The sequence below is a fragment of the Solea solea genome, chromosome 7, assembly GCF_958295425.1.
Source record: "Solea solea chromosome 7, fSolSol10.1, whole genome shotgun sequence".
NCBI lineage: Eukaryota > Metazoa > Chordata > Actinopteri > Pleuronectiformes > Soleidae > Solea > Solea solea.
In genome coordinates this window covers 7839960-7857723 of record NC_081140.1, presented here as the reverse complement: position 1 = coordinate 7857723, position 17764 = coordinate 7839960, and the positions used below count along the sequence as shown (strand labels likewise).

The 17764-nt window shown below is 38.7% G+C and overlaps 1 protein-coding gene across 2 annotated transcripts in view; it reads right to left on the bottom strand.

Moving 5' to 3' along the window:
* Nucleotides 1-4389: 4389 nt before the first annotated feature.
* Nucleotides 4390-17764, bottom strand: part of LOC131463152 (RNA-binding protein Musashi homolog 2-like) — a 121980-nt gene continuing 108605 nt past the window's right edge. For both annotated transcript variants that reach the window (XM_058634870.1, XM_058634871.1), the window contains exons 12-15: nt 16267-16470; nt 12538-12692; nt 12161-12212; nt 4390-9341 (exon numbers count right to left, since the gene is read on the bottom strand). In XM_058634870.1, coding sequence (XP_058490853.1) covers nt 12171-12212; nt 12538-12692; nt 16267-16470 — 401 coding nt within the window. In that variant the 3' untranslated portion in view covers nt 4390-9341; nt 12161-12170. The remainder of the gene's footprint in view (nt 9342-12160; nt 12213-12537; nt 12693-16266; nt 16471-17764) is intronic.

Below are 17764 nucleotides of genomic sequence, written 5' to 3'. Positions count from 1 at the left end.
TGTTTCAAAATCAGAATTGGCCATTGTGTGCACATACAATGACTCTGACTCATGTAAAAAAAATAAAAATAAAATACATAGATTCTAACTAAACTTTTTTCCTCCACTTGGTCAAATGAAGAATAAACTTTAAATCATTAGGATGCTGCTGTGTTTGTTTAATTCACATTCTATTACAGAATCAAATTAAATTTGACCTTTTTTTATGTATTTATTTATTTGATTTTTTTCATAAAACTTGACCAAAACAGAGTAAGTGTAGGGCTTTTATTTTCTTTGAAGGAAGTGACTCTGACGTCGACTTTTTGTCCATTTTATTTATTTATTTCAATCCCAACGTCCTCTGTTGTTGTGGAACACATTTATCGCTGGAAATTAGTGAAAAAAACAACTGTACTTTTTGGGTGAAGTGGCCCCTTTTTGAATAGTGAAAAACAAAATTCATGCTAGCACCAAAGATGATTTTTCCATTTCTATGCAAGTTTAAACGGAGAACAAAGTAGTCTGAATCCAAAAGATTAAATAAGAACAGTGACAGCGAAGTTAAAAGTTGCTGCCTTCTAATGTAATAGATTGCATTGGCATCCACTACAGATTTCCCTGTGCCTCCCAGCTGCTGATTATGATTGGTGTGTTATTGCTCACTGGAGCATAACAAAGTTGTTATGTTGTTTTGCTTGCATTAATTCAATTGCCACACTGTCACAAATGTAATTATCCTGCTGCCACCTGCTGCCTCTGACCCACAATCACCAAGAGGCAGCTAATTACAACTTTTCACCTTCTATCATTAGTCTGCTTTATGCACTTATATAAAAATAAACTGTATATATATACATACTATATATATACATATGTATATATACATACAACCTGCTGTTGTTCCCAACTTTAAGCAAAAATAATCTGTAAAACAGCACAGCATAAGAGATGAGCGGATGAAACCAAAACATCAGTGTTTAATAAAAACTGGACTCATCATTATCTGATCCAGTCTGGATCCGTCTTTCAGTCCCATCTTATTACACCCTGTACTCCCACATCAAATATGCTCACACTTCACTTCACACCCGTACTCTTAAACACACGTTTCCATCAGTTTTTCCTTCTTGATTTGTATAAATCAGCAGGACGACAAAGGATTTGGACATTTTAAAAAGACGCGGCCATGTCACTGTCTTCTACGTCTGAACGCGCAGAGACTTCAGCGCAGAAAGAGTCAGCACATGCATCTAAAACTCATCTCCTGTGCTGCCATGTAAACTTTTTTTAAAAAAGGATCTCACTTCATAACTTGTGTCACTGACTCGCTCACCCATAATGGGAAAAGCATCACGTTGTCCTATTTTAGTCCCATGAGTAACATTAAATATTGAAGCCATCACAGGCGGTGGGTAATGATGAAACGGCCCTTATTAATTATAGCTTTGAATAAATAATGTTGCTCTGTGAGGATCTATCTGTCTTTTCTCTTGCTGTCCCTTCTTTAATTTCCTATGCCATCCCCATTTTCGCATCTCATCAATTCATTCAGGAACATTAGATGTTGTGACGATTCACACATGCGCAGTTTTTTTTTGTAGAAGTTCAGTTCACTTCAGTTTTCTGCTCTGCTGCGTTGAAAAGTGTCAGTTGGATGGAAATTATTATAGTCTTCTTCGGCCTCATGACATTTCTCAAGACTATAGATAATCTAGATTTTGGCAGGGTGACAGGTGCTGTGTATATTATAATTGTTGGATATTCAAATGATTTCTCCCTCTGCTCATCAAACCCAGTGTGCTGCTTTAAACGTCTCACGAAAGCTTTAAATCTTGGAATGTATTGGAAAATATAAAGTATTTGTTCTGTCAATCAGGTGATTCTGCAACGCTGAGGTTCTGTAGAGTCTGTTTGGATTCTCTATGGATTTGGAAAGGCTCTCTTATGTTGTGATAAAGCAGAACATCTGTTGTTAAGACATCATAGACTGTCACATATTTACATACACAGTGGACAAACACGTAACTTCACATTGGTCTGGGGTTCTATTTCCGCAAATTGAATGAGTGGTGGTTCTTTGTGCACTGACTCCAGCCTCAGTTCACCCCAGTGTTCTCCCAAGTTCATGAATTGTCTCTGCTTGTTGTTACGACCAGGCCTAGAGGTAAACCTGATAGAAACAAGACCAAAAAGACTCCCTCTTCCCCAACTCCCCCCCAAAAAACACCCTAAACTAAAACTAAACTCAACAAGCCATTTTAAATGTTCATTAAAAAGTTCCACATGTCTGCTATCAGTCTGGCTGTGAGGGATTCAAGGGAAGTCCACTGCAGCTGTGGATGATCAGGCCTCTTATACAGGAACCTCCTGTGCAGGACCAATCAGATCCCACCTAGACTCTCACACACACACCTGCAACCCATCTCACTCTCACACAAGGAAAAACACTTGAATGTGCCAGAAACGATCAATTTCAGCACATTTTAGACACATTTTGAAGCTGTATAGGCTGTAATATTCAAAATTAAAATAAAAACTCTGACCAATGAATCTAGTATATGTTCATATGTTGCATATGCCTGTATAGTAATGTGTAATTAGGGCTACTTTGTATATATATATTTCACACTGGCTGAACTCAAAATCCTGGTTCCATTTTAACCTTCTCAGATCCACAGATCCACATTTACGGCGCTGTTACTTCCCACACAACACAAGGCATCTCCAAATGAGTTCTCAAGAGACCCTCGTGCACCTGCAGTCATTTTTCAACTTCTTTTAATTGGTTCTCCTCGGTGAGACGAGAGCCCGTACTGCAGGTGTCGCCATCACTGGGTCTTCTTAATGCCAAATGTTTTCTGAATGGATTCGTTTGGACTCTCCGTCACTCCAGACTGACTCCAAAAGCTCCAGCTATGACCAGTCCAGTCACTACATCTCCACTTCTCCCCAGCCGCCACAAAAAAATGAGGCTGACAAAAATTCCTCTTCTGCCCCATTTCCTTTTCATGCACACAGCAGGATGCTATGTTACTTTTTTTTTAACAACTTGTTCCACCGGTTCTTTTCTCTGGTGGATTTAGTTGTGGATGACAATTTTCTTTTTTTTACAGACGATGAACAGTGCTCTTCCTCAAACTATGTGTTTGTTGCAAGTGAATGATCTGTCAGGTTTGTCCCAGAAACTGGACCGACTTACAAAAAACAACTAAATCTCTGTGAGTGGACGGGTGGACTTCACTGCTCACCCACGATGAAAACATCCAGAAATGTATGAAAATGTGATTAATAAATGCCACTTGCTCCACTTTTCTGTGGATTGTTATTTATATTTGACGTATTACGTACTTCGATCGATTGTGTGTTGTAATATAGTCTACTGTTTTATTATTGTAGGCTGACTGATCCCTAAACCCCTGTTCCCCCAAATCAAAGAAAGGAGAAGTAAACCTGTAAAAGACCCAACATACAGTACAGTATGATGTTAACATTATATATATATATATATATATATGTATATATATATATTGGTTTTTTTATCACAATATGTATTATTTCTTTAATACTTCTAACTAAACTGTGAGGAATTGCACCTGGATCAACAAATAACATGATTAGATACACATATACACTGGCTTTCACTTGAAAAAAGCCATTTAGGGCTGTCATGGTGACAATAAACGCACTTATTGTTTCATTTGGTTACTTTCTAATTATTGTGCCATTTTGAATACAAAGTGAAAATAAACACCAGACAATTTTTCTGATTTTCCTACCATTTAAGACATGACAGGCAGCAACAGCAGCTACAATACACCCGCGAGAATAATGTCATTTAATGCTTTATTATTGGCGTTGATGAGGGCCCATGTTGCTTTGGACCGACCGTGACAAATTGCTTCCTATCCCCTATTTAGCCCCTGTGCTGCTGCTGCTGCTGCTGTATACACATAAACGCCTGATAGTATTGCTTGACAGAGCCTGTTTTAAGATGCACACAGCATACAAATAAAATGACATTGTCTCTGTTCAAGAGGACCAAACAGATGCAGCTTAAATTCACGACCCGTGGTGTGAAGAACAGGTCGGGAACATGGCCATACCACAGCGACACACCCTGCTGCACTGTGGGTTGAAAGGCTGTGGAGCTACCGGTGGCTTATTCGTCCTCTCTGTCAGTGTCGGCCTCTGGGTCAAACTGCTCCAGCTGGGAAGTGGCGGTTGTCGTGGTTTGTGGAAATCCACATATAGTTTCATGCCGTATAGAAGCGATGTTTGAGGACGTTGCTGCTGTGTGCCGAGTTGTTTTCTGAACACTGACAACTGAAATATGTCACTCTTTGACGTCCACGTGTAGATTATTTTGTTAATGCTGATTCGCGTTGGAAGGAAACATCCGCTCAACTCGTTGAAAACAATTTTTATTTCATTCTTGAACAAACACATTGATTTCTGGACCACGGTAGAGAATGGAACCATTGACAAACAACTTTTATTATCATTAATATAAAATACAAGTATAAAATTATATTTTCCACATCTTGGATGTGAGAAACTCTTATCCACTTTTTCCCCCTTTTTTTCCTTTGTCTATTGTTTTTTTATTTTTTATTAATATTATTTTTTTTAATTTTTTTTTTACAGGGATTGAGCAAGCCGTACTGAAAGATGCTTTCAGTCTGTTCAGTCAGCTCAAAACTTAAAAATGTCCATTAACATTAGAAAAAAAAGGCAAGTGGCAGGAATGAGCAAGGCAATCAGCATTGTCCAGATGAAGGACAAGCGTCCACTGCTACATGTTGAGATATTATGACTCTGCACCGCTCAGAAAATCATGAGACGTTCAAGAGGAATTTGTGCTATACTGCAAAACCGATTATTATCATTGTAGTACTGTCAGTACCATTAAGTAATGCGTCTTTATATAGAAATGTTGTGCCTGTGAATTAAATATCTAATTATCGGGTCAGTAACAGTATATGTACAGTTGTCCATTACTAGTCCAGCACTTGCCTCAGGATTCAAGTTTAGGTGGATACAGTAGTACACTCACAATAAATATTCAAATACATTACAGGTCATATTATATTGTGTTTTTTTCACTTTTCTTTTTTTCTTTTTTCTTTTTTGGAGCCAACATTTATCCAGTGACAAACTCAAATGTTTAACATGATGAATGTAAAAAAACAAAAGAAGAAACATCTTACATTCGTGAACTGTAAGCTGTTGAAGTAAAGCGACAATATCCCGTAGAACCATGCTACCCTAAAGTGTGAGGCATGAGAGCAACGTGAGACGATCTGAAGTGACGAACGTGTACGGAAATAGAATAGAACTTAAAACGGCATTATAGCGAGTTATTAAATAACTACGATGCGTCCTCAGAGATAAAGGAAACATGTTTAACTGGAGCACTGGCCTCACTGATAACACTTTAATTTGCTATTCCAGGGTTTTTATTTGCAGGCCGAGCCTGAAAAGCCTCTCCACCCTTCTCAAGAACAATTGCACCAGAGGAGAAGCAAAAACGAGGGTCTGCAGTGGAGCTGTGTCAACATACAGGAGGTTTAGGTGAACATTGTGTCATATTCAAATGACCCTGTCTGGTCAAGAGGGGGCCGGTCTAAAGGAAAAGGAAACTAAAGGAAACCGCTCAGTAGTGGGTGAGTTTCAAATGATAACACAATATTCCACCATGATATCGCAGTAAAGATATTCATTATAATATTTAAGTAAAAGTGCTTGTTTTGATATAGAATGATGCATACTTCACGATGCAAAATAAATGCACTAAAACTCAGTAACAAAATACTGTGGACAACTGTAATTATGTGTAATTTAACGTTAATAATGTGATCATTTTAATTGTCTTATTAGTATTCTAAAAATATTGCTGGCAACATTCTTTCGTTTTCGTGGGCCATGATATTGAGTGGCGGCACCACCAGTTTGACACATGTGCTCTACATTGTTTTGAGCTGGGATTACAGTCACTGTTTTTTTCCTAAAGTGATTTGGTCCGGAACAGATGATTTCATGAGACCAAAGCGAGGCTACGGTCACACACACACACTCCACTGCCCTGCGTGTTTCAGATGTTGCCCTGCTCCAACACACCTGATTCAGATGTGAACAGCTTGTTATCAGGTTATCAGACCATTTGAATCAGGTGTGAATAAATAAACCTGTGTCACTTTGTGAAAACTCTAAGTCCCTTTTGTTGTTGGATTTGGTTGAAGCTGTGTTGACGTGTGAGCTCAACACAAAAACATACTGTGGATTTCTTGCGTGCCACAGGAAGCAAATGCTTTATTTCCTGTCGTGCGATTTGCTCTCACAAAATAAAAGTGAACAGAGGGTAAAGATTTGCCTTCATGTGTAACCGGGCCTTGACCATGTGACCACTTATGACAATTTAAATCAAGACACGATGATGCTGTACTTTGCTAAAAATGTACGCAGTTCCAATTTGGGTTTCATGATTATTAAAGTATGAGTTGTTTAAACAAGTCGAACAATAGAAACTAGTAGCCGACCGAGTTCAGGTTGTTGCCATTTATAATCATCGTTAAAAAGTAAAGAAATCAAATGTCGCTCTTTTCACGTTTCTCCGATTACGACAAAGCAAAGTGTTTTGCATATCAAGCATTAGCATTTAAGGTAGTACGGCACAGAGACCCTTTTATAACATTCAAGGGTGGCAATGCCTCGTTTACAAGAACAACTTACAGCAGGGGTTTGTTTTTTTTCAAATGTTTTTAGGAGAGCTTTGGTTGAGAGCAGCATGGAACATCATGAACATCAACAAAAAGAAAATAAGGGAAAAAAAAGATTCTATGCTCACTGGTCCTACTTTAGATAATGAGTCGAAGTCTAAAATTGTAACTACATCACAAGTAACTAGGTGTTTTAAGAAATCCGTGTAAAGATCACTACATTGGTAACAAAGACAGCACTCTACAGTTTCTTTTTTGTCTACATTACTCAAATACATGAACAGTAACTGAAGACTATCGTATAGCATGACAGGAAATGGAGAGAGAATGGGGGCGGATGTACAGCACACATAATTATTATTATTATTGTTATTATTATTATTGTTAGCTTTATAGATATTGCACATATAATTTTCAACAACCACAAAAATATTGATACAAATTGTTCATAAAAATGCAATTCATACAGGGGAACGCTGACGTTTCTTTTCTTCATTAATAACATCATACAAACTTTTGATTATTCGATTATTACTAGAAGTCTCCGCTTCAGAGGCGGTCCAGTAATCGGCTTACGACGGTCTGTAAAAGTCATTTGCAAAATGTTTTCATCAGCACGGATGAAAGAAAACAACAACAAACAAACAAACAAACAAACAGCATATACATGTATCAGTTTGTACGAGTCTAGTCGTTCCAAACCTTCGAAAGCAAGTTTGAGTCTTTAGTGAAGTTCTAGCAGGTTCCTGTTTACATGACATTCATGTTGTTTTGTTCCGTGTGTCGTAACGATCGATCTTACAGTGGTCTGCAGTGGTTTTAGACTATTTAACTAAAAGCGCCACAACAAATATCCTGACTGACCCAGACTCAGCTGTTCATAAAAAAACAAAGTCCACTTCAAAAATAATGTGCAGGAAGTGAGGCTTCTTCTAACGTAGACTGTTATGGTCAGTGGAACCAAACACACAGGACTGAGGTAATAACACATAACATTGTGTCTGCACTTCAAAAGCAGGGATCGGTCAGATTTGGAAACGATCCCAGCAACTTTGTGGTGTGGGTTTTTTTTAACCAATGAAAAGAACACATTTGTACATCATACCATTTCTATAGCTGTATATTATACTGTAAATGTTCAGTAGAGAAATAAGCAGGGAATAAGTCAGCAAATACTGTATTGGTGGAGGTTCTCAGTCATTCAGGTCATAGTCTTCTTCAGTAGCTGGCTGTAGGCCACTGGAATTGCTATGGTTGTTTGCTGTTTCCAGGACTTCAGATTAAAAGTGAGACGCAAGCTCTTCATGTAGTTAGGTTTGCTTTACATGTGAGAGGGTCAAGCCAAGCCTGAAAGCCAACTACTGAATTAAGTAAGACCTTGTGACCAATCCGTGGTTCCCCAAAACTGCATACAAGCAAAAAAGCCACATGGATTCTGATATGACCAAGCTCACTCATGTCACATATCCACATATCGATCATCACAAGCTTTGGAAAACACGAAAATCTCAATTAGTCATTTTGTTAAGGTAATCTGAACGTAGCCTTGTTTATCATGGCTGTTGCTCTGCAGGTCGAGCAGGGAAAAGTGTTTTTGTGTAGCTGTGAGAGAAGTGCAGTCGTGTGTATGTGAATGGGTGAAATGTGACCTGTAGTGAAAATGTCGTCAACAAGCACAAAGATATCCAGAATACATCAATCCCTTGTTTGACCATATCAAACAAATCATGAAATTAAAGGGCACAACCGCGTATTTTCACACTCCCACAAGTCTTGCATGTGCTTTAATGCTACCGAGCTCGAGAGAATGAAGAGGAACCCTGTCAGCATTCGTGTGCGCACATCAACTCGTGGAGCTCTTATTGTAGACAACTCTGCTGGTATTAAATTAGCTACAGTTGAAAAAGCAGTACAGTATATACTGTAGGAGGGCGGGACAGTTGATATCATTCCATTAATGCACTGATATAGTAACAAAAGGACAGCATTGTCTTTTTTTTCCCACCAGAAAACAAACATGAAAGTGAACGTATGATAATATCTTAGTCTACTTATTGCCAGAAATGTACATTTACTAACCATATTGCTAAAAAAACCAAAGCTGTTCAAGGTTACTGTTAAGTGTGCTAAGTTAAGTACTAAGTGTGTTTTGATGAACTAATACCGTACTATTATGACTACAGTGAGTCACGTTGTGTTTGCTGGTACAAAAAAAACATACTGAGGCATAGAAAGACGTAAACCAGTGTGAGTCACTACTCACGGAGTAAGTCAATAGTGAGTCATACTGGTTTATGTGAGTCACACACACACACACACACACATACACCTTTTTACATGAGGTTTAAAAGACGTATATTCTTAGAAAGTACAAAAAGATCATAATTCAACAAGAAAAGTAAAATAAACTGGTAAATATCTACAGAGCAGTGACAGGACGGTCAGAAGGATCAATCTTAACAGCAGGTCAGTCTTACAGTACAACAGACTGTCTTTTTTTTCTTTCTTCTTCTTCTTCTTCTTCTTCTTATGTCATCATGTTTGATTTTTTTTTTCCTGCCTCTGAGCTGTTCTTCATCTGGTGCCACTTCCACCGGGGCTCACTGCATGGATGCTGTAGTGGTTAGTGCAGGATGACATCACCTGGACACAGAAAGAGTTCAGAGCATGGATGTGTTTGTATAGTGTGTGAGTTCACACTCAGGTTTCTATGGAAGCCCATTTCCACCATAAAAAAAAAAGGAGAGATCAAATTTAGCCTTAATAATAAAAATATCCTCAAAGTAAGTCGAAATTACGAGATCAAACGGCATAATTATGAGATAAAAAGTCAAAATTATGAGATAAAGTCGAAATTGTGAGATGAAAAGTCGAAATTATGAAATAAAAAGTCAAAATTATGATCTAAAAAAAGTTGAAATTATGAGATAAAAGTCATAATTATGAGATGTAAAGTAGAAATTATGAGATAAAAAAGTTTAAATTATGAGATAACAAATCATAATCATTAGATGAAAAGTTGAAATTATGAGATAAAAGTCATAATTATGAGATGTAAAGTAGAAATTATGAGATAAAAAGTCATAATTCTGAGATAAAAAGTCAAAATTATGGGATCAAAAAGTTGAAATTATGAGATAAAAAGTCAAAATTAGATAAAAATGTCGAAATTTTGAGATAAAAGTCATAATTATGAGATGTAAAGTAGAAATTATGAGATAAAAAATCATACTTCTGAGATAAAAAGTCGAAATTAGATAAAAATGTCGAAATTATGAGGTAAAGGTCATAATGATAAGATAAAAAGTTGAAATTATAAGATAAAAAGTTGAAATTATGAGATAAAAAAGTCGAAATTAGGACTTCGCCTTTTTTTATCTCACAATTATGACTTAGTTTGAAGATATTTTTATTATCAAAGCTAAGTTTTACCCCTTTTTTTATGTGGCGGAAATGGGCTTCCATAGGTTTCAGACAGCATACTGCAATATCATATGTAAACTGTATATATCTAATATGACTGACTATGAAAACTGCATTGGCTTCCCCTGAACCCAGACCATGATCTATGATCACACATTTAACATATTCACGCACTCTAATTTACATGTCATTAATGTAGAGCGCATAAAAAAATAAGAAAAACACAAAGACGTGAGGTGAACATGCAAAAAAGTGTTCACACCTGACATTAAAATGTCTTCTGTGACCATGTTTGATCTCACGCTCCCCCTCTGAATGCAAATACACACATATGTCATGTATGACTGTGTCTGAATGTACAGATGTGTCTGTGTATCACTGACAGGTAGAGAGAGAAAAAGAGTCATGCTGCTGTAACATGAAATAAGATTTTAACCATTAGGAAAATAAATCATGTGGCAATCAATGTTAATATTGTCGTGTTGGCTATCGGGAGAGATAATACCAGAAATGGGTCAGAGTCTGCAACAAACATGTCTAATCAGACCATATGTGTGATTTTTGTCTGTCCTGTGTTTGTTAAATTTGACTTTTTGCCTTTTGTATAGTCTTTTGAATGTTGTATTACATTGTATTACCCTGTTCTGTCCTATACAGGGGGGGGGGGGGGGGGGGGGGGGGGCATGAGTCATCAGGCCACAGACACGAAGGACACGGGGGAATCAAACAGCTGGTGCAGAAGCTGGCGGACGTTTCCAACGACAGTCGATGAGCAACATGTATCAGCCAAACCACCTTCAGCCATAATGCAATTCACCGTTTCCACAGGTTTATGGAACAGTGAGATATGGATTTGACTGTGCACAATTCCGGCCAAGCAATAAGAACCCGTCCCCATGCTGGGAAGTAAAATAACGATATGATTTGATATCGTTCGAGCACAAAGCCTTACAGTGGTGCATGATTCTATGAGCAGCTGATTCATGTCCAACAGTGAAGGCGGTATACTTTGGTGAATGCTGCACTAACGTTGAAGTGTTTCATACACGTACATTGGATACAGACTACATGTGATATGCTCTCATAGACGCTCCTTGTATCTATTAATTTGCTAATTTTTGTATCTGCACATGGACTCAGGTGGATACTACACAGACTTTGAGAATATTTGACTGAATATTTGACTATCACACATGCTCCCATGTTGTTTTCATGACAAATGTTTAGAGTTTGAACACATGGAAGCAGCTGTGCACATGAATCTGGCATGTAGTGCACACTGCACAGCATCCATATGAGGAAGAAGCCGTTCTACTTCTTTGACCTCACTCACTTACAGAGGTTTTTCTCACAGTGCAAATCCTGCCGATGTCTTAAATCAGGGTTTCTGCTGGGTCTTTAAAAAAGAAGGAAATCTCAATTTCACAGTGGGAAGGTGCAGTGTGCATTCACAAATCTGCTAACCTGTGGAAAGACCTGTCACATTTCTGCAGCACACGGTCTCCACTCTCGTGTGTATCACTATTTTCATCCAACAATTCTTTATTTCATGCCACCATCAAGTTTTGGAGACTGGAGGGCAACTATTTAAGAAACATGCAGGAGCTCCAGCCTTGCACACAAAATGTCTTTTCTAAGTGAACATCAATGTTTGAAATACACAAAAAGGCAGTTGTTTAATTACTGCACATGGAAGCAGAGGAAGAAGCGCACGTATGACTGATCCACCTCCTTCTTGTATTGACAAATAACTGGAGAAAGCAACGGAAGAACTGTCTGCAGAGGGCGCACATGTCACACGTGTCCAGCTGTGGCTGCTTTAACGCCGAGAGAAGGACGTTTGAAAAACTACTGTCACTTTGGATAAGTAGAGGGTTTGGGCAGCATAACACAAAATGTAAAGGAGGAACTAGGATGAAGTGACATCTGTGAACATCTGCATTGGCTATTTTAAAATGGACACAACAACAGACAGCTGAAGACAGGCCGAGGAAGAAATAATATCACGCGATACAACAAAGAAGAGAACAAGCAGTCACCTGTGAGCGCTCAGTGATATCCATTCGTAAAAGCCGTCGCAATCAGTGGACCCTGAAATGTATAACAGACAGCACATGATCCATGGAGAAAAGCAAAAAAAAAAGTGGCAAACAATTATTCCTTGACTGGTTTTTTTTGTTGTTGATTGTGCCGACCTCTGCATGACTTTCAGCAAAAGAAACTGCCTGACTTACTAACCGTTGGAGTCTGATTCCTGTGAGTTTGTCACACATTCATAATGGCCAGGTGGAGAGTTTAGCACATATTATAATAAGGCAGTAGCAAACTTAAATCAGTTTGAAAAAGTAAAAAAAAAAAGTGGATAATCCAATATTGAAAAATCAGTTTGAGTGCAGAGATTATAAATGATACTTACAGCAATGCTGTGGCTGAAGCCAGATCCTGGCTGAGGGCTGGTGGCACTGATATAGTTGCCCACGGCAGAGTCCTGACTGGCAGTTCCATAGAGGTCAGCTACAGGACCAGGGCTGTTGGCACCAGGAAATGCGCCAGGCCGAGCTGGGTTGCTTCCTGCCGAGGAAGAGCCAAGAGACGGATTAACAAGAGAATCTATAACTGGCACTAAGAGATAAAGGTTGACCGTAGCCTGGCAAACGATCACAGGGCAACTCTGACACAATCTCCCCGCTTCAGTGATGATCTGGAGAGACGACAGATCATTTTGACTTCTTATCGCGACGACGACAAAACGCAACAACCGAGCAGCGCCGAGCGTCAGAGGAGGACAGAACGCGTCATTTTCTGTCAGAAACTTACTTTTTTTACTCATTTCAAACTCAAGCGGTGAGACAAAGGAGACAGGGAGTTGTTATTCAGACAGAATGAATCAATACATTTATACAGCACCCTTCACACAAAACAATGCAAGGGGAAACAGCAGAGACTTACAAACTTAACTGCTCTGTGGGCAACACAGGGAGAAACAATTACTCGATTAATCGATTATGCATCGATTACTAAATGAATTGTCAACTATTTTGATAATCGATCATTCGGTTTGGGTGTTTTCTAAAGAATTCAAACCAGTTTTCAGTTTAAATGTGAATATTGTCCGGTTTCTTTCAATAAAAGAAATCATTAACATTTTGGTTTGTGGAGTAAAAACTAGACATGTGAGAACATCATCATTTCCAGGTGTGACAAACCCTGATCAGCAACATTTTATGGACCAAATGATTACTTGAGAAAATAATCGTTAGTTGCAGCCCCGGGTTGAGATGAGAGAAAGCACTCGGAGAGCACAAACCTCCACCTCGGTAGTTTCCCACACGAACATGTGAACGTTATCGTTAGAGTTAACTCTATTTCCTGGTCCACCATCAACAGCTCTATGGCAAGAGGACAATAAATGACTGTGTTATCACTAATTCTGCCTCCTAAATGATACAGGGACACATTTTACACCCACAGGTCTCACACGCTGGTCTGTGTTTAACGTCCCTGCACGCCACTGAGACTAAATATCCTTCATTGTCTGTCATGGGATTTGTTGACACACAGTAAAACTGTTAACATAATAAGGAAATGATCAGGGTTGTGACACCTTTATTATATGTAATGGCGGACAGTTTAACTCTACGTAATATACGACTCAAGTGCAGCTTAGGTTTTTATTTTTTTATATAAATCCACTAAATCAAAGGTCAAAAAAACACTTCTCACCTTCATGCTGGTGTTCTGGGCGTTTTGCAGATATGTCAGGCAGTTTATGAATGCTTGGCAAAAATTGCACAGGGGAATTGGACATAACACTCCTCATCTAATCAACACCTGTCACGAGGAGGAGAGCCTTCACACTTCTGCACACCCACATCCCCTTCCCCTCCGTATCTCCTCCTTGCTCCTTTTCCAGTTATCTCTTTTAAATATATGATGGTGATTATCTTGTCCAAAGTAGCTGGGGTATTGGACCTCGCCTGCTGCCTGACAGGCCGGAAATTGCACAGGGTGTACTGGGTAATGTGTGCTAAAACATTTCATGAACTCACATCACCGGGAGGGGAGTAATATCAAATAAGGGAGAAGCTGCAGACCACCGTCCATTCTGTGTTTAGAGTCATGTGCTGGAATAGTAAAAATGTGCGACACCATATATGGCACAGGCTTCAGGAACTAAAGACATGTAAGAACAAGGATTTATTTAATGAGACAGTGAAGCGTTAACGGAGCTTTCTGTTCACAGCCGATCGTGGAGTCAGGACAACGCGTGTTGTTTTCAAACATTTTTGAATGAAAAACTGAGAAGCCTAAGCGTGTATGCAGACACAACACATTTTTATATGTATATGACAGGATCTGTGCGCTGTTGCTGATCCTTAAGATTAGACTGGAACATTTCTATTTGAGCCTTTAACACAGAGCGCATCGAAGACGACACGTTTGCACACTTTGCATTACCGTTAATACCGTAATTTGCAGGAAGGCCGCCAGACTCAGGCAAATGTTATTTTAAATATGTGTACAACTACAAAGTTTTTTCTAAAGAAAACTTTGCTTTTCTTCAATTTAAATTGTTAATACACTATTTTACCATGCAGTAAATTGTAAATAACTGCCAGATATTGACAGTTATTCTGGAAAAATGGGTTAAGCACTTACTCACATGACATTTTCTGGCCCGTTTATGGTTAAAAATAAGTCCAGATGAACATTTTGAGGCTTAGGTGTTAAAGGATTAATAATCAGCGTTCCCACACCTTGGTTGACATCAGATTCAAGGACTTTCCAAGGACTTTCCAGGACCATTCCCCTCAAATTCAAGGACCACATGTGCTGACACAGGTTAAGAATTCAGGGCAACTTGTAAGAGCAGCTTCGCCCGTGGCGTCCACATTTATTGATTTGCAACACGCTCTGCATCCAGACAAGTGATTGTCCTTGGGATCTTTGGCAAATCACTCGATGCAATTTTCTTTGGTGAGTCAGATATCTTTGAATTTGCATTTCCCAGGCATAACATAATTGGCTCTCACTTGCTTAGTGTTACTCGCTTATTATTCTGCATGGAATCTCACATCAACGACAGAGAGAGAGGGGGACAGACAGTGTACGGTGTCCTGTGAAGGCCTAATCTACGTACATCGAGCAATGCAGGGTGCATGAAACAGTAGGTGTTCAATTTAACTTCTTTTATGCACATAATTCAAGCACTTTCAATGACCCATGTCTACTTAGGGTCATTTTCAAAAAACCTTTATGGGTCTTGAAAGAAAAATTCATAAACTTTCAAGTAGGGGTGGGACGATACCACATTGTGTCCGATACTGATACCGATATTATTCCGATACAGCAATTCAACGACACATTTGTGCCCAGTCATTTCAAAGACGTAATTCTCCAACTGTGTAAAAAACATTGTTCTCCCTAAAAGAAGAAATAAACATGACTCGGCTAAAATGGTTATCCTTTTTATTTACATTTTTCCAGCCTGTGCATTGTGAAGCATGCGATATATAGGAATTTTTGGATCATATCGGATTCTACATTTGTATGCGTCCAATATCCGATCCAGTGATTTTGAACAGTATCCGACCGATACCGATAACAATGACCAATACCGATTCCCATCCCTACTTTCACGGACCCGTGGGAACACTGAACATTGTTTTATAATAATGTCAGTAGTGGCCACTGTTTAATAACATATCATTAGTCTAGTGTGGAGAACCAAAAAGGTCACTGTGACCAAAGAAAGCACCATTTAGCCATTATCTGGAGACTTTGTGTGCCATTTATTTCATTGTCCGGAGAATAGTCTGAACAGAAATACTGTAGATTTAATCTCTAACTGGCCAGACTCACCTGGCCGCTATTTAATGTCTCTTCATTGTAACTTCATCTTATTTTGCATAACAAACTGCACAAAATATATAAAACACATCCAAGAATCTTCTTCTTATTGTACAAATGTTCCAAAAAAAAACACAGCGTGTGAAAACCAACAATAAGGACAAAATGTTTCTCTCCACACTCATTCCAGCTGATGATGAGCTGTGTTCTCTGTGGGTTGTGCATGCATGAGCAGCAGCAGCAGCAGCAGCAGCAGCAGCAGCAGCAGCAGCAGCACAGAGACGGAGGTACACACCTGGGTTCTTGAAAGGTTCCGGGCTGTGTAGGTGGTGCTGGAGGGAAGTGGGAGAGTTGCACGCTGAGCTGGCATGACCACTGGGCAGGATTTGAGCAGCAGCCTGGGGCCCCAGGGAGCTGTAATCAGCCAGAGAGTAAGACGCGCCTCCTCGCACGTCACCACCGGCTCCGGATGCAGAATATAACCCATAATCAGGGAATCCTGGGAGAGAGTGGGTTAGGGTGGGTGGGGAAATGTGGGGGTGGTATTCCATTACTGACTTTTATAATAACCTTGAATGATTGTTTTTTAAATGACAGAATTAGGTTATATAATTTCTGTGGAAATGTCTTTCCTGTTACTCCCCCCCCCATCGCTTTCAATACCGGCTACAGTACTTGTGAACCGCAACCATTATATGAAGAAACGTCGCTTCCTTCCTGCGCCACTGAGAATAACTGCTCATACATCCCCGAGGACTGTGCATGAATCCATCCTGACGTTACCCTGCCGCTGAGCTCATGTGCAATTTACTGCACAAATCACAGGATTAAAAGATCCGTTTAAATAAATGTATGTCTCCTGTGTGATAATAAGACATCCTGCAACAGCTGCAGGTCAGAAACGACTGCTAAAACACAAGTCACTCGGTTGTGAAGAGTATTTCACGGTTCCTCTCTCTGTTTTGTCTGCTAAAGAATGAACGCAGGCTGCTTTTGGTGTTTTTATCCATAACTTTAATCTGTTCGATCTTTTGTGGTAATTATTTTCACACATTAAGCAAATTAAGGGTCAATATTGACCATGTTATAACCCTTTGGTTTGATGTTGAATGAATCAAAGGTTAAAATCAAATGAAAATATAGCTCTGCAGACACATTTAACATACAGCATATACACTGTGGTTAACAACTGTATTAGACCACATGTCATAAAAAGGAGAAGACATAAGTATATGTCATGGAAATCTTTCAAAAACTTGTTTAACACTAAAAATGTGATTGTTATTCATTTGGCAAATACCCAAATCCCCGAATTTGTGTCGGCTCACTGGGCTTCTTCTCTGAGAAGTCAGAAATGAATCAAGCAAAACATTCAACAGCTAAAACTAATGTTTCTAAAGTAAATATCTATAATTTGACATCTTAATTAAGAAATGATAATGTGCTTTACTCTTTTTTTAAGTTTTTTTGTAAAATAGTAAATGTGAAAATTTGTAGATAACAATAATAATTATATTTTAGCATTACAAATATCATACTGGTGCATTAACCATTCCAGAAACACAATTATTAATCGACTAATAAATGAATAAAGTGTTTTTTTTAAAGAATATAAACACGTTTTCAGATTTTTTTTAGCTTCTGAAATGTGAATATTTTCTTCTTATATTCTTTGCTCTGTATAACATAGAAAGCATTAAAACTGAATCATTCTGGTGTGGGGACAACATTTACTGACATTTTATGGACCAAACAACTACTCGATTAATCGAGAAAATCGATTATGTAAATAA